The sequence below is a fragment of the Marmota monax genome, unplaced genomic scaffold (assembly GCF_021218885.2).
Source record: "Marmota monax isolate L192 unplaced genomic scaffold, Marmota_monax_Labrador192_F-V1.1 WCK01_AAM20220418_F8-fsc00036, whole genome shotgun sequence".
Taxonomy (NCBI): domain Eukaryota; kingdom Metazoa; phylum Chordata; class Mammalia; order Rodentia; family Sciuridae; genus Marmota; species Marmota monax.
In genome coordinates this window covers 7106664-7124590 of record NW_026694491.1, presented here as the reverse complement: position 1 = coordinate 7124590, position 17927 = coordinate 7106664, and the positions used below count along the sequence as shown (strand labels likewise).

Sequence of the window (17927 nt, the reverse complement as noted above, 5' to 3'; positions counted from 1 at the left end):
TTAAAAAAGTCTACCTAGGCACTAAATAAATGTTCTTTGGGGCTACTGAGCTAATGAGAATATTGGTAGATACAAATACTTTTCGATTTACATTTTAATTATTTGAAAATTAATGTTCATAAATCTTCTCTATTGTTCAATGCTGATCAAAGCATCCCATTAGTAAAGGAGATTGGCAGAAAATATTCTAAGATGTGAAGAAAATAAGGTCCTAAGTTAGAATGATTCTCACTGTTTTAGAGGAAATAGAATATAAAGCTAGCACTGTCTCCCTGAACTGTCATGAATGATTATTGGACACCTTAAGGGGAAATAAGAGGCCAATTTGCATCCTTTCTGTATTGGAGCAGCCGTTGTTCAGTAAAAACAAATCACCTGACTCTGTCTTAGGCGGTCTTAGGTTCTGAACTCGCTTGCCTTTCAGCTTTTTCATAAACAAATAACTAGAAAGGTCTCTAAGGAGGGGAGAGGCCAGTTCCTCATTTGAGCTGTATCAAGGTCACTTGCACTCAGAAGGGAGGGTGCTTTGTTACAGGCGTGCGGAACCTCTTGCTCCGAGAGCCCTGGTCTGGCAGCTCTCTTTGGGATTCTGCAAACTCTGGATGGTCAGGATCCACACGGACAATGTCACATTCAGAGGCAAACCTTCCCACAGGTAATAAAGACATTCAGCTGTTTTCTGGGTTTCCCTTTTGCATTTTCTGTTTGTACAAAACCAGTTGCCACCAGCTTTTCCGGGTCCTGTCTAGCTGGTCTTTCCAGATCTAATTAGAATCTGTGAATCATTAATCCCTGTGGTTTAATTTCTAGTACCGTGAGAGCCTTCTCCAACGCTGTAAATGGCTGTTTGCTAGATTCCTAAGCTTGGGAAGTCAAAGGCTGATGACCTCTTTAAAATGATCACAGTCTGGCCTTTTAGATAACACAAAGCAGAGTTGGCATGAACTAGTTCACGGTTAACTTTCAACTCTTATCAGATCCACAAGGGGTAGTCTTTTGGGGAGGGCCTCCCAGGAGCCTTAGCCACTATCTCATTTAATTCCTGAAACCAGCCCCTGAAGGAGATTCTATGAAGGCCTTCTCCTAAATGCTGCACACGGGCAGACAGAGAAGTGGCTCATCGTGGGTCACATGGCTTAGTTGGTAGTGAAGCTAGATCCACCTGAGCTTGAACCCTTCCTATCTCTCTACCAGCCACTTCCCAAAGTCCTGCTGCTTTTCTCCAGTGCTAGGTGAGTCATGTTGCCAGTCACCATGCCGTGGCCCAAGTGCCATTAGTAATGCTACTGGCCAATAAACAATACTTAATAACTCTTAAATCCTACTGGACATAGATAACCTCCTACCAGTGATCACACACCTATGTCTGGACTGCTGAAAAGGTTACCTAAGCTGTATCCTAACCCTTCCAAGGAGGAGAAAGCAGGCCAAAAGGACAGAAAGGAAACCTAAGGAAACCGATACAACCAGTATGGCAGGGCCCATGTAAACGTACTGAATTTCTTTAACATTATTGTCGCCTTGAACTTGGATAATCCTCTAAAGAAAAATAGTAAAATCCTTGGGTGTGTGTATGTGTGAAAGTACCTATAACTCCAGACCTCAGCTCAGACATTTTTTTTTGGCATGAAAATAAGGAACTGGGTCCTCCATGAAACAGCCAGGGCCTCAGGACCTGAACAAACCTAACACACCTAACAGAGCTGAGCTCACCAATGGTCAGAGCAGGACTTCTCCTTCTCCAACAAAGCTGGTATTAATCTCTAGAGCAGCGACCAGAAATCACGAACCTTCAAATCCAGGGCAGCCCAGCCTTCACCGCATATAGGTTGTAGCTGGCATTACCCTCCTTGCTCCACCCCCAATAAAGGGTACCCCATGCATTCCAGTGTGACACGGGATGTTTTATAACATTTGAATCCTCAGCTCAAAACAGTAAAGCAAACCCAGCCTCGAGGACTTCAAATTTCTTTTGTAAAAAAGAACTGAATTCACTTTCATTGCCGTCTAAGTAGCTCCTTAAACAACTCTCCAGTCTAAAATCCAGTACCTATTATTATTTTATCTGACCCGAAACCCAATGAGAGTCAGGGAGTCAATATAAGAGTCGTGAAGTCCTTGACATCAGTATTACAACATCGTCACGACTACATGGTAACAGCGGGTTCCTCCTCTTTACTGGTAAGGATGAATTTAAAAGCCTATTAATTCTTTCTACACCACAGAACTTCAACAAACACAGTAACAATCACCATGTTTCAGCACAGTACTTGAGTGATAGTCAACGCAATGAGGTCAGGTCACAAGAAAAATTTATTGGCTTTTAGCCCTCGCTGTTATCAAGTTGAAACAAATTAATACGCTATAGAAAAATGCTCTCCTAAAAAGTATTGTCAATGCAGTTGAAATAATATAGCACTAAAAAACATAGATGACTGGTATCCTTAAATTTTGGTGACTCAAATATATTCATTCCCAAAGGGTTCCAGGTTGCTGCTTCACTGGAGAATTATAGGCTTGCTCAAACTGTTGTGGAGGTCTCGGAATAAGCAATCAACTGCTGATGTTTCATCCACAAACCATCCACACACATCTAAAGCCACCTTGCCCATTGCTCATGGCAAGGGAAGACGGTCATATTATTTATTCTACGGTTTCACCCCTCATCTGTTGACAGTCATGAAATAATTGATGGATGGGTGAGGAATAATGTTTTCCCACACAGAAATACTTTGTTCATGTGGGAAACTACAAAATAAAAGAACTGCCATAGATCATTTCCATTTTGCCATGAATCAAATTGTCAAACAGAAGAATCAGTCTTTCCTTGAGCCTGAGAAGTGTTTAATAGGGAGGTAACTGTGCCTGTGTACATTCTAGAAGATAAGCTAATCATGAGAAGCAGGATATCTGGTGACACCTGAGTTTTTCTTTTCAAACTCAAGTCATTTTTTAAAAAAAAAAATATGGGTATTGATAAAATCTGGAATGTCTTTTGTCAAATCTTTACATTTATTTTATTTTGAAGGCGTGTCTCATTATGTGATTTAAAACTTAGAGGATAGATCTTATTCTCTTTGTTCTAGAATGCACCAAAGTACATAAATATACACATATATGCATACAAGCTAGATGTAAGGAGAATTTAAAGTATATCTGATTCTCTTTTTATTATTGGTTGCTCAAAATATTACAATGATCTAGACATATCATATTTCATAATTTGATTCTCTTAAAATGAAATAATTAAAAAATAGCTAGCTATGTGACTTCCAAGGAACCCCTTAAGTCACTAAAGTTTTTTAAGTTTGTTTGTTTGTTTGGAATGAGAAGAAATGTTAAGCAGACAGTAAATGGATTTCAGTAGACTATTTAGATATGGCAGCTCGAATCACATTATCCTCATTATCCTCATTATGTTCATTATCCTCAGTAAAGGATGCTAATGTGAACTAGGCTCTACTTATCTCTTCTGAATAGCTAGAAGTTTTCCTTGAAGTTTCAGAAACCTTTGTCCTCACCTCAGTCTCCTCATTTACTTCAGATTCCACCATCTGCTCCTCCCCACGGGAGATGCAGCCACCAGCCTGTGACTGTCCTCTGGGAAAGGACCAAGAAGTGCCAGAGGAAGGGTGGCTCTTGGATTTGGAAACTCAGCAACCCCACTGTGCTCCAGAGAACAGCAACCCAGACGGTGTGTCCTGGAAGCTTCCATCAGTCGGTCCTCTTAGTTTTGTGGGGAGAACAGAGTCTTCTTGTCCTGAGATGCAGCCCCAGGGCTGTGGGACCTCTCCTCAGGGGCCCTGGAACCCGTCAAAGAAGCTCTGTGAGAACCAGGGGAACCTTCTCCAGTTTGACCGGCAAGCCCCCGGCCGCATCTCCACCTCTCCCACCTTGAGGAGATTAAGGGGCAGTAGCCGGGGGTCTTCCATCTCGCCACCTCACCAAGATGTCTTGGATGTGTCCACCCAGAGAAGCTGGAGAAATCCTACAAGCTCCCCAGGTCACCTTTCCAAGAGTCTACCTGGAAGCCCAAGAGATTCTTCACCTTCCCTATCACCCCTGAGACCCCGCTCAGGACTGCTTTCAGATCCCGAAAGTACCCTCAGCACAGCTGACTCCTTCAAGTCCCAAACCAGGACCCCTGATGAACATGTCATTCTTGCATTTCGGCCCATCAATGAGGGGTCTCCTCACTGGGCCTCTCTTCCAGGGCAAGAAGGCCACTCAACACCCAACCCCACTGCAGGGTCCCCAAGACCTCAGGTAACTCAGCTCTAAGCCTCCTGCCTAGCAAAATAGGTCTCAGGGTTGCCCACTCCCCCAAGGACCAAGGGGCCCCAGGATGGGAGACAGCACAGGAAGACATGGCTGAGGGAACAGACACACCCTTTAGAAGCATTGGCTCTCAAGTAAAAGAGGTGTCACATTTGGAGGAAGGAAAATGAATGTCTAGCCTAATTCACCTTCTCCTGTGCCCTTGAAGGCACTCTGAGGTGAGGCTAACTGTGGTCTGTCAGGCACTGATTGGGTAGCGGTGGTGGTCCTTTTGCAAAACACCATTTGAAGACAGAGCAAGGCTGATTTAAAAGAGGAGAAAGAGCTAATTATTCAAATTCCTCATTCCCTGTCCCCTCATCCCCCCACCCTCCAAATCCAGAACATTTTAACTGAGAGAGTTTATAGGTTTTTTTCTTCAAGAAGTCCGCTTTCAGCCAGGCACAGTGGCGCATACCTATAATCCCAGCAGCTCAGGAGGCTGAGGCAGGAGGATCTCAAATTCAAAGCCAGCCTCAGCAAAAGTGAGGCACTAAGCAAGTCAGTGAGACCTGTCTCTAAATAAAATACAAAATAGGGCTGGGGATGTGGCTTAGTGGTCGAGTTCCCCCAAGTTTAATCCCTGGTTCCACGCCCCCTCACCCCAGAAAAAAAGTCTGTTTTGAAATATTGGATGGGTTCAAGCAAGACTAAAACAAAGACTTTTAAATTTTATTTCAGGGAGAAGAACTGCAGCAATCCAGGTGTGTATACATTGGTTGTCTCCCATGCCATGACACCTCTGCACCATTTTCTTTTACAACTTTATTTCTGTTCTGACCTGATGATGATGTAGTAATCAACACCCAAGTCACTCTTCACCCATCATGCAGGAGTACAAGGTGCAAGAGTCTTGAGTTCAGGAGTCTCCTTTGAGGGCACAGCATTTTGCCATCTCTTTGAGTGCAGGGTATGATAGACATCACAGGCACTCATAATTTTCATTTTGAGTTGTCAATGTCTTGGCCCTGTGACTTCATTAGCATCCATTTAAGTAATAGTTTTCGTCTGGGTAGAGAAAATGGAAAAGGCAGAAATATTCAATAGTTTCTTCAGAGAGAAATTCAAAGGACAAGGATTAAAGGAACAAGATGTCCTGCTTGATTCTAGCCTGACCTTTAAAATGCCTATTATGACAGACTCTGCCCTTATCTAAAATGCAAGTGGATTGTGTCATTTCAGAAACCAGCTCTGAACATTCAGTGCGACCTCCAGGTTGTAGCAGCAGAGTTGCTATCCCTCTCAGGGATGAAAAATTTCTATAGAAGGAATGGAAAGATCTATGCCCAATTTAATCCATCCAGTTTATGGGATTGGAAAGAAAGCCCTTGTTATGTTTGGAAAGCCACAGATGAGTTGTGGGGGAATTACCCACTGTTTTATTACTAAGACTCAATCCTCAAGCCACAGTTTGCTATTCATAAATCTATACAGTCTTTGACCCTGATTTGCCAAAATAGAAAAGTTTAATATGAAGAGTAAAGATAGAGGATATTTACCAAGCCCCAAGAAAATGCAAATCATTGTGTCTAGAGTATCAGTTAGCTATTGCTACATAACAAACAATCCCCAAACACTTAAATGCTATCATTTCCCATAAATCCAATTGTCCACTGGGCTCACTTTATCTAGGCTGGGCTAAGTTGTATATTTCTATTCCAGATGTCCCTCATCCTTTCCCTAGGACCATATTCCTCTCACAGAAAAGGGAGAGGTTCATGGGAACAAGCAGAAACACTTAAGGGCTCTAGGGCCTGAGCTCTGAACATTGTCTAATTTTATTGGCCAAAGCAAGTCACTTGGCTGGACTCAGAGCCAGGCAATTACATGTCACCATGAGTAGGAGGGCACTGAAGTGCTGTGTGGAAAAGAATGTGGACAGATTGGTGAAGATGGGACCATTGGTAGAAATCTTCTATAGGAGTGAAGCAGAATAATATTCTAAAATCACACCTAATACAGGTGTGTCTGAGAGTACAGAGGAGAATAGTCTCAGAGAAAGGTAACAGTGTCATTTAGAGTCAGGTCAGGTAGGGTCTACTAGATGTTTAGGAATTTTATTTCTTACCCTAATAGCAGTGTGAAGGCATTGAGTGGATTGGTATCATCAGATGGACGTAGGATGGACACGGGTGGACTTAGACGAGAGTGGTCTCAAGCAGAGCAAATACAATGTCCGAGCATGAGAAGCTGGTAGGTTAGGCTGCGATGAGCCCAATGGAGTTAAAAAGTATCTCCATGGACAAGAGATGTAGGAGATATAATCAGCTAGACTTTGTGAGGGGTGAAAGGAAGAAAGTTGACATGAATAACCTGTGAGCTGCTTACACAACTGGGTGTTCAATGTTTCCATTACTGAGCTAGCTCAACTTCGAAAGGATTTTTTTTTCTGATTACTGTTCTCTCTCTTCTTCTATAATATGTGCATGAATTCATACTCACTCCAAACCTTTTCCTATCACCAAAGAATGCCTCCTGAAACAAAAGTCTTTACAATACATTCTTACTAAAGTGTGAAGGTCTTCAGGCTTAATCAATATATGCTCTCACATTTCAAACTAGAACCAGTACATTCCTCCCTTTTTGAATTTCCCTGCACTTTATAAATGCCTGCATCCTGGCATCTAAAACAGTATATTGTGTTTCCTTTGCATTTATCTGCTTCCCAAATCAAACCTTCCTGAGATCAGAAATCACTTCTTAATTAGCTTTAAATCTCTAGTATTCTGTACCCAACTGGAGTCCACTTCCAAAAACACCTACTCAGTAAAGGATTGGTGGTTAAAAGAAAACAAGCATGCTGGCAGGATGCTTAGCTTACAATGTCTTTATCCCCGATGTATTTCATTGTGAAAAATTACATGGCTAGAAACAGAAGCGTGTTGGAATTTTAAGCATCAGGATGTGAGGGAAGGACATTTCCTGGGTAGGGAGGGCCTCCTGGCACTCCTTACATTCTATATGCACAAAAAGCTGCCTGCTTGACCTCATTTTCAGGTCAGCCCTGCAGCTGAGAAGGGAATGTACATATTATATTTCTGTGAGAATAAAGGCTATCCTTCATCACTCAAGGAAATGAGAAGAAAGCTAAATATATCCAAATGAGCATAGGGCAATATTATCATAAAAACCAACGGACAAGTTATTTGAAAGTCTATTTTGAGGAAGAAATCACAGTAAAACTTCCCTGGAAGGCAGATCCCTCTGGGGTTACCACTAGAGGGCAGCATAACATGGAGTTAAAAGCGACTGGAGTCAAAGGCCTGAGTTTGAATCCCATCTCCACTTTTTTCCGACAACAGGATCTTGGGTAATTTCTGCAACTGCTGGAAATAGATGTTTTCATCCATTGAGATTCAAAGAGTAATCATCTCACAAGCCTTTGACCCTGATTTAATACTACAGCTCAGTAGTTTCTACTTTTAGACACCGTTCTTTCATTTGTTCTGCATTTCCTGTATGCAAGGCATTGATGTATTCTTTCTAAAATATTATGATGCCAGAGTTAAACGATTGATCAAGAAAAAATTCATCTGATTTGTCTGAACATTAAGTTCATACAATATTAAACCTTCCACAGACTTTCATTTAAAAAATGTTATGTCCCTAGCATATAACAGTGTCATGATAGAAAACAGAAATACCATAAATGGAGAAGATTCTCAGTAAGATTTTTCCCCCACATTGTTTTATTGGTGCATAATGATGTGATTTGCTGTTACATGTTCATGCATACACACAATATAACACTATGATTTCACCAATATCCCTTCCCAGCAATTCCTCCTTCTCTCCCTACCTCTCTCTCCCCAGTCCCTTTCCCCTACTGATTTCCCTTTGATTTTCATGAGACTCCCCACCACCACTACCTTTCTTTTCCTTTTTCCTCTCTAACTTCCACATATGAAATAAAGCATATGACCTTCAACCTTCTGAGTTGGACTTATTTCGCTTAACATAATGGTCTCTAGTTCTATCCATTTCCCTGCAAATGCCATAATATCATTTTTCTTTATGGCTGAATAAAATTCCATTGTGTATATATAGCACATTTTCTTTATCCATTTATTCACTGATGGACACCTAGACTGGTTCCATAGTTTAACTATTGTGAATTGTGCTGCTCTATAAACCTAGGTATGCATGTGTCACTGTAGTAAAATGACTTTAATTCAGGATAAATACTGAGGAGTGACATAGCTGTGTCATATGGTAGCTCCATGCCTAGTCTCTTGAGGAAACTCCATACTGATTTCCATAATGGTTGTACTAATTTACAATCCCACCAACAGTGTAAAAGTGTTCTTTTTTCTCCACATCCTCTCCAGCATTTATTATTGTTCCTGATGACTGCCATTCTGACTCGTGTGGGATGAAGTCTCTGTGTAGTTTTAATTTGCATTTACCTAATTGCTAAGGATGTTGAACATTTTTTTCATACATTTGTTGGCCATTTGTCTTTCTTCCTTTGAGAAGTGTCTGTTAAATTCATTTGCCCATTTATTAATTGGGTTATTTTATTTTATAGGTGTTAAGTTTTTTTTAATATATTCTAGATATTAACCTCTTCCAGAAAGGAACCTAACAAAGATGCTCATGTGTAGGTTCTCTCTTCAGATTCTTAATTATTTCCTTTGCTGTGCAAAAGCATTTTAACTTAATACTGGCCCATTTATTAACCGTTGGCATTATTTCCTGAGCTTTAGGGGTTCTACTGAGGAAGTTGTTGCCTGCACCTATATGCTGGTGCGTTGACCCTATGTTTTCTTCTAGGGGTTTAATACTTTCTGGTTAATTCCTCGGTATTTGATCCATTTTGAGTTGAATTTTGTGCAGGATAGTAAATAAGGGTCTAGCCTCATTCATCTACATGGGGATAGCCAGTTTTCCAAGCACCATTTGTTACAAAGGCTGCTTTTCTCCAATGTGCTTTTGGTACCTTTGTCCAGGATCATATGACTGTATCTGGGTATTGGTCTCTGTATCTTCTATTCTGTATCATTGGCCTATGTGTCTGTTTTTATGCCATTTGTTACTGTAGCTCTGTAGTACAATTTGAATTCAGGGATTTTGATGCCTCCAGCATTGCTTTTTTTGGCTTAGAATTGCTTTAGCTATTCTGGATTTTTCCTTCTTCCAAATGAACTTTAGGACTGTTTGTTTTGTTTTGTGTTTGTTTTCCTATTCCATGAAGAAGGTCACTAGTATTTTGATGGAGATTGCATTGAATCTGTATATTACTTTTGGTAGAATGGCCATTTTAACAATATTAATTCTGCCTATCCATGAGCATGGGAGGTCTTTCTGTCTTCGAGTGTTTTCTTCAATATCTTTCTTCAGTGTTCTATAGCTTTCCTTGTAGAGGTCTTTCAATTCCTTGGTTAGATTGAGGGTGTTTTGAATGGGATTTTTTTCTTGATTTTTTTCCATCAGGCAGTTGATATATAGGAAAAATACTGATTTTTGTATGTTGCTTTTGTAACCTGTTACTTTACTAAATTTGTTTATTAGCTAAAACAGTCTTTTGGTGGAATTTTTTGGATCTTCTAAACATAGGACCATAACATCAGCAAACAGTGATAATTTTACATCTTTTTTTTCTTATTTTTGTTCCTTTTATTGTCTAATTTCTCTAGCTAGAATTATGTTAAATAGAAGTGGTAAGAGCAAACTCCTTGACTTGTTCCATATGTTAAAGGAAATGTTATCAATTTTTCCCCATTTACTATGAGGTTGGCTTTAGATTTTTGTATATAGCCTTTATGATGTTGAGGTAGTTTCCTTCTATCCTTAGTTTCTTCAGTGTTTTTATCTTAGCTGAATTTTGTCAAAGGCTTTCTCTGAATCTATTGAGATGACTAAGTGATTTTTGTCCTGAATTTTATTTATGTGATGAATTGCATTTATTGATTTGCATATATTAAAACATCCTTGCATCTCTGGGTAAATTCAACTTGGTCATGATATACAATCTTCTTAATATATTGTTGAATGCAATTTGCTAATATTTTATTAAGGGGTTTTGCATCAATTTCCATCAATAATATTGATCTATAGTTTCTTTCCTTGATGTGTCCTTATCTGGTTTTGGTATGAGTATGATAATGGTTTCATAGGATGAATTTGGAAGTGTGCTATCTCTTTCTACTTCATGGAATAATTTGAGGAATATTGGAATTTGTTTTCTTTAAAGATCTGGTAGAATTTAGCCAAGAATTCATCTGATCCTGGGCTTTTTTTTGTTGAAAAGATTTTTATTACTGCTTCTATTGCATTTCTTGTTATTGGTCTATTTAGATTTCCTGTATCTTTTTGATTAAATTTTGACAGGTTGTATCTAGAAATGTATCCATTTTTTCTATATTTTCCAATTTATTGACATGTAAGTATTCAATTCACTGTATTTTTGTTATGTCTGTGATGATTTTTTCTTTTGCATCTCTAATTTTATTAATCTGGGTCTTCTGGCTTTTTATTTTGGTGAGTTTGGCTAACAGCTTATCAATATTGTTTCTCCTTTTGAAGAAACAATTCTTTGTTTCATTTATCCTTTGTTTTTTTTTCTAGCCTCAATTTCATTGATCATTAAGCTCTGATCTTAGTTATTTGTTTCCTTATACTGGTTTTGAAATTGGGTTTTTTCTCCCCAAGGATCTTAAGACACATCATTAGGTTGTTTTCTTTTTTTTTAATATTTCTGATTTTCTTATGTAGGCACTCATAGCTATAAACTTTCCTCTTAGAAATACCTACATAGTGCCTCAAAGGTTCTGGTATGTTGTATCACTATTCTCATTTGAGTCTAAGAATTTTTTAATTCTCCCTTGACTTCTCCTATCACCCATTTATTTTTCAAAAAATATGATTCCATCTCCATGTGTTTATATAGTTTCAGTAGAGTTTTGTCATGTTAATTTCTAATTTCTTTCCATTAAGGTCTGATAAGATGCAAGGGATTATATAATTTTTTGTATTTGCTAAGAGTTGCTTTGTGGTCTAAAATATGGTCTGTTTTGTAGAAGGTTCCATGAGCTGCTGAAAAGAAAGTTTATTCAGCTGTTGTAGGATGAAATATTCTATAGATGTCTGTTAAGATCATTTGATTATAATATTTTTCAAGTCCAAAGAATCTTTACCAAGTTTATGTCTGGATGACCTATCCAATGGTAAGAGGTGTGTTGAAATCACCCAGTATTATTGTGCTGGTTTCTACCTGAAGATTCTATTTGAGTAGTGCCTCTTTTATGTAACTACTTTCACCCACATTTGGGGCATATTTATTATGGTTATATCTTCTTGTTGGATTGTTCCCCTTACCAGTATGAAATGACCTTCTTTGTCTCCTTGGAGTAATTTTGGTTTGAAGTTTGCTTCATCAGATATAAGAGTAGCTACTCTTGTTAGTTTGGGGGCTCCATTCGTATGGTATATCATCTTTGTATATTCTAAAATGTTTGCTGATTCTTTAATTTTCAGCCTGTGGCTGTCTTTGCCTGTAAGGTTCATGTCTTGCAAGCAACATGTAATTGGGTCTTGGTTTTTAATCCATTCTCCCAGTCTAAATCTTTTAACTGGATAATTGAGACCATTTAATGTTATTATAGAGAGATGTTTATTAATTTCCTGTCATTTCAGTCTATTTCTAATGTTTAATTTTGTCCTGTTTATCATTTGCTTATCTACTCTTCAAATGAGATCATTCATTTGTGAACTCTGGGGCTTGTTTTTGATTTCTTCTGTGTGGAGTTTCCGTTATGTAAGTTCTGTAGGACTGGGTTAGTTGTCATAAATTCTTTTTGTTTCTGCTTATCTTGGAAGGTTTTTATTTTCTCTTTCAATTTGGAGGATAGCTTTGATGGATATAGAAGTCTTGGTTGACAGTTATTTTCTTTCAGGTCTTGAATCATATCATTCCAAGGCCTCTAGGCTTTTAGAGTTTGTGCTGAGAAATCGTAAGTAATTCTGATTGGCTTGATACTAAAGGTAGCTGACATTTTTCTCTCAAGTCTTTTAAAATTCTATCCTTATTCTCTCTGTTAGGTGCTTTAATTTTAATGTGTTATGGAAAGGCTCTCTTTTGATCCTGTTTATTTGGGATTCTGAATATCTTCTGTATCTAGATATCCATCTCATTCTCAAGCTTTTGAAACTTTTCTGTTATTAATCCCTGAAGAGTTTATCCATTTCATTAGCCTGCATCTCACAACCCACTTCAATTCCAGTGATTCTTAACTTTGGGCTCTTAATGTTGTCTCAGATATCTTGTATATTCTACAATATTTACTGATTTTTATTTTCTTTAATGCTGTCTGAATATTCAAAGTTGGCCATTTTGTCTTCCAGCTCTGAAATTCTGTCTTCAGCATGGTCTCCTCAATTTGAGAGAATTTCAATTGAACATTTTATTTGATTTGTTGTGTCTTTCATTTCCAAGATTTCTATTTGATTCCTTTCCAATATCTCTGTCTCTGTATTGAATTTCTCATTCATATCCTGTACTAACTTCCTTAATCCATTCAGCTGTTTTTCTGTGTTCTCTTGGAATTCATTGATCACTTTTATAATATTCTTTTGAATTCTTTACCTTATATTTCATCCATTTTAATGTCTTTGGGGTCAGTTGCTAGTAAATTGTGAACTTTATGAGGTGCTATGATTTTTTCATATTTCTTGTGTTCCTATGTTGTGTTTTATGCATTCATTGGGAGGGATTTCTCTTCCACTCTTATGTGTGGGTCTTTTTAGGGCACAGTCTTCACTTGCCAAAGTGCCTTAAAGTGATCTCGGTTGAGACTCCCTCATAGGTGGTCTCCACAGCCTTTGTGTTGATTCTCTGTGTTTTTGCTGTAGCAGTGGATATCTGTGAATAAAACCTGAGGATCCACCCCTAGCCATTTCTACTTGGGACCTAGTTGTAAGTTTGGGGTTTTCTCTCATCTATACTTTGTATTAAACTGTAGCTGAGATTGAGTGCCATAACTTTGTGTGTGGAACAAAGTACACTGCCTTTTGGTTGAGTTTAGTTCAGCAGTAGGGTCTCTACCCTTGAAGTTGTAGTATCCCTGTAGGTTCCCAGCACCTCACATACTAGGGGGAAACAAATGATATCAACAACTGATGCAAACAATATACAGCATTAAAATATACCGTGAATCAAAATGTACAATGAACCAAAATGCTTTCTGCTGTCATATATGACTAATTAAAATTAATTAATTCTAAAAAAATAATAATTACCTGGTTCACACTGTGACAGCTACAATGTTAATTGCCACTAAAACCAGAAATGGTGGGGTCAGTAGTTGCCAATAGCAAAAGAAATAAGTAACCATAAACTAGACCTGGCATTAAAGCATTAAAGCAAACAACAGGTGTCAACTATATAACCCACAGCAATAATAATTGCAATAGCATAAATGGTGGGGGCAGGAGTTATATAAACCAGTTAGTTCTAAAAGATGGTTAAAAATACAGTAAGAGAAAAGCAAATGGGACAGGAAGGTAGGAAAGAGTTTACAATTTCAAAAAGTGAACAGAGAATGAAGAAGAGATACAGCAGATGATAGTTATAAAGAAGCAGGAGAAAAAAATAAGAGAAACAGAGTAAAGGGAGAGAAAAAGAAAGAACAACATAATTTAGCTCTTAGCAAAAGAGAGAAAGAGAAACAAAAGAAACAAAAACAAAACAAAAATTGCAAACAAACCCTTGTCAAAAGACAAGGCAAGAAAGAATAACCACATTTTAAAAATGAGAAAAAAAGCAGCAAATATTTGTATGTATATATTCCACGAACCAATCAGCATAGCAAGAACCCAGGCATATGCACTTACACACAGACACACACAGACACACACACACAAAAGGCAAAAGAAAGAATTTTTAATGAAAAATTAAGGAATCATTTCACTGAGATGGTAAAATAGTCAACAAGAATGGGTAGTAACCGCTTATGACCAGCTCTCTTTCTTTCCATTTCTTCTTGAGCTCTGTATGGAGAGAGAAAGCAAGGATTGGGGGCTTTTGACCCCGTCCTCTTTTTGTGTTGCTCTCTGACCTGCCAGTTGGACTGGCTTAACCCTGAAGCTGGATTAATTAATTGTCAGCTTCCCTTCTCACCAGTATGAGGTAGGGTGGAGTGGAATGTACTGTCAGATGGAGTATTGTCCCCACAGACCAGATCTACTCTCCCAGGACTGCTGCAGAATTCTGAGTGGAGTTTCTGTAGCTGGGGCTTAGGTCTAATCAGGCCTCAGGGGCTTTGTTGGATGGTGTCTGCTCTGGAGAAATTAAATCAACACACTGACTTCCTTAGGGCCTGGCAACTGCCAATCTCTGACAGGAGTCTGGATCTCAGGAACCACCTAAGAATTCCACTCATGGGGCAGAGCAGCCAATCCTTCACATAGCCAGAGGCCCATGAGCACAGCTTTCCTGGGTTTAGTCCCTGAGTTTGTTCACAGCTGCCTGTTCAGATTCCTGACCCACTGCAGCTGGTCATGTGAGTCCCCAGACTCAAAGGAAAAGCAAGTTGGACTCTCCTTTGCTTTTCTGACTTGAATTCGTCTAGGTACCATCATCCTGGTGCCTGTTTCACACACATTCTGCTCTGTACCCCCAAGGCCACATGGCAGGCACTTGCCAGGACAGTGTAGTAGTGTTTGCTCAAATCTCCTAGCTCCTACAGCAGCAGCTGTAGTGTGGCCTCCTCAAGATGGCTCCGGCCTTAGCTCCCACAGCCAGTTGAGAAACAGAACACTTTTCAGGTATCAGTGCACAGTGCAGCTTCTGGATCAGCTAAGTTCAGGCTTCTTTCCTGATCTCAGGTTTTTCTGTATTGAATTGGTATTTCTCTCTGGGTTCTCTATCCCTCTGTGCTGAACCAGTGCTGCTACCACAGTTGCTGCAACCCTCTTGGCTCCAATTTAGCCTTTCTTCTTTATTTAATGTACCCCAGTTTCTAAGTCTCTAAAACTCTGACTGTCTCCAATATTGAATTTTAGTAAAATCCCTTTTATCTACCTTCCTGAGGAGCAGCACTCCCAGTGATTGAATCCTGAGCCACCTAGCAGGTAAGAATGCAAGCTTCCTGTAGCCCGCCATCTTGAATCACCTCTCAATAAGTTCTTTAAAAGATTGTTGGAAGAGTATTAACCAGAAACTAATAGCTAGTCTGTTGTCAATTTGCGGACAGAGAAGACAGCAGTCTTGGGGCATTGCTCCTGATGTGGGCCTGGCAAGAGAGGAGCCATGTACCCTTCCTCTTCCAGCATCCTCCAGAATGGGCATTCCAGGAAAATGGTTTTTGTCTATTTATTCTTCACTGTTTCCCAAGTATACAATGCCTGCTACATGGTAGGTACTCCATAAATGTTCAAGGAAGAACAATAAAGGAAGTAGATTGGCTAGTTAGATTTGGGCACTTTTGGTGGGGGGAAATTATGTGATCCCCTTCTTGTTTTGTATATTTTGTCCTCCAAGGACTTATTGGTTTTTCTCAAGACCCTTTGATTTCTCCCATCTTTCTTATTATTTTCTGCTTCTCTCTTTAATGTACCTTGTGTTTACAGGGATTTGTCTGATTATTGTCTGATCCCATTAAATAGTATTTGACTCTTGTGTGGAAAAGACAACACCTAGAAAAAAGGTGAAAGGTATAGACAGTTACTGGCCTAGTTACCCTGGTACTCTGAACACAGGTGTGTTCAAAAAATATTACTGATCAAGCCCAAGGAGTCACAGCACAAGGTACTGAATACACTGGTGAGACCCCCAAATGGGGTCCCTGTTCTGTGTTCCAAAGGATGTGGTTGCCATGCATCTTTCAGCGGTTCACTTCCCCTTTCTGAAGCAACCACCGGATCCCAGGTTCAAGTCTGTAAACTATGTAGAAACCCCTCATTCTTTCTGTCTTCTCAATTGAATTTCCACTATCAAATGGAGCATTCTGATAGGAAGTTGAACTAGAAATTACAAACATACATTCCCCCAAATCTTCTGCAACTCCTGATGGAAAAACATATCCCAGGTAACCAAGAGAGCTTTATTTCCATAATTGGCAGTAGAGTTGTCATTTCTCTGTTAATAACAGGAGTATTTAAAAAAAAGACCATTACTGATTCTTAATTTGCTTTTCCTGTGTAATCAACCCATCATTATAAGCAGGCACTGCAAATTGCCCTATATTTCTTGTGTAGGATAGAACATTACAATTCTTAAAATAGAATAGCTGCTGCTTCTGTCACCCAACTGCTAAAGAGCGCCTGCTTAAAAAGGCTACATTTACCATCAGCTTTTACTATCAAGGATTATAGTTTCTGAGAAATAGGAACCTGAGAACCACCTGACTGATAGAAAACCATTGGGCAACATTTGTAGGAAGGGACAAGATGAGACTGTGCCTTATTCAAATGAGATTTTGTTCCATGGAGGGTCACATGTCACTGTAGAGAAGTTGCTACCTGCCTCCCATATGCTCTAGCCTTTTTAATTGTTCTCCCTTAAATACTGCACCTGGGAATTAAAGCCAGTAGTCCTTGTTTTAAATCCACTGTATAGAAGGAAGATTTTCAAAATGTAAGTGATCTATTAGTCATATGTCTAAAGGGGGAACTTTGAGTTATTCATCTTCAAACATTTCTGCCAAGATAAATTACTACCCCATAATTACCACTCCTGTCCACTGCCCACTGAAGGGACAATGAGCATGATGCTACTGAATCCTCTATCTTGAGGGACCAGAAAGGGTCTCACCACACTTCTTTTCCACATAGGGAAATGGAGACCCAAGGAAGCAACACCCTAAGGTCACACATGATATAGGTCACATCAGGAATCTAAGTCCTGAGCCCAACTACATGGCCCCAGTATTGGATTCCCGTGGCTGCTGTAATGAAGTACCACAAACCAGGTAGCTTTAAACAATAAAAATGTATCCTCTCAGTTCTCGAAGCCACAAATCTGAAATCCTAATCTAGGGAAGGACCCTTCCCTGCCCCTTCACCAGGCATTCCTGAGCTTGTGATTATGTCACATTATTAATCACTGTCCACCTGTCTTCACATGACCTTCTCTCTTTTTTCTGTGCCTCTTCGTTAGCTATCTCTTATAAAGACACTTGGCATTAGACTTGGGGCCTACTTGACAATCTAGAATAATCTCATCTTTTTAATGACATCTTTGACAAAGAAATTCACATTCATGGGTTCTAAGGATTAAAATATGGGCATATATTTTTGGGTGGCCACCATTCAACCTATTATACTCCTTCCTTTACTAAAGTAGTTACCATCATTATATCCGCTTTTCAAAGTATTTGTCCTTTACAATGATTGGCCATATCTCTTTCTTTTCTTCCTATTTACAAATCCTTTTGGTGTTGGTTCTTCATATTTGAATTTTGGATTCTGGTTCTGTCGTTCACTAAAACAATGTGTCCTTAGGCAAGTTCTTTATCCATCTTTTTTTAAAAAAAAAATTTTTTATTTGTAGTTGGACACAGTATCTTTATTTGTTTTTATGTGGTGCTGAGGATCGAACCCAGTGCCTCACACATGCGAAGTGGGCATTCTTCCACTAAGCTACAGCCCCAGCCCTTTATCCATGTTTTTAA

General features: G+C 39.2%; 1 protein-coding gene across 3 annotated transcripts in view; it reads left to right on the top strand.

The window, feature by feature from the left end:
- The first annotated feature begins 449 nt into the window (after positions 1-449).
- Positions 450-17927, top strand: part of Plekhg7 (pleckstrin homology and RhoGEF domain containing G7) — a 64902-nt gene continuing 47424 nt past the window's right edge. For all 3 annotated transcript variants that reach the window (XM_046419382.2, XM_046419383.2, XM_046419381.2), the window contains exons 1-3: positions 450-655; positions 3545-4266; positions 4999-5021. In XM_046419382.2, the coding sequence (XP_046275338.1) occupies positions 625-655; positions 3545-4266; positions 4999-5021 (776 nt within the window). In that variant the 5' untranslated portion in view covers positions 450-624. The remainder of the gene's footprint in view (positions 656-3544; positions 4267-4998; positions 5022-17927) is intronic.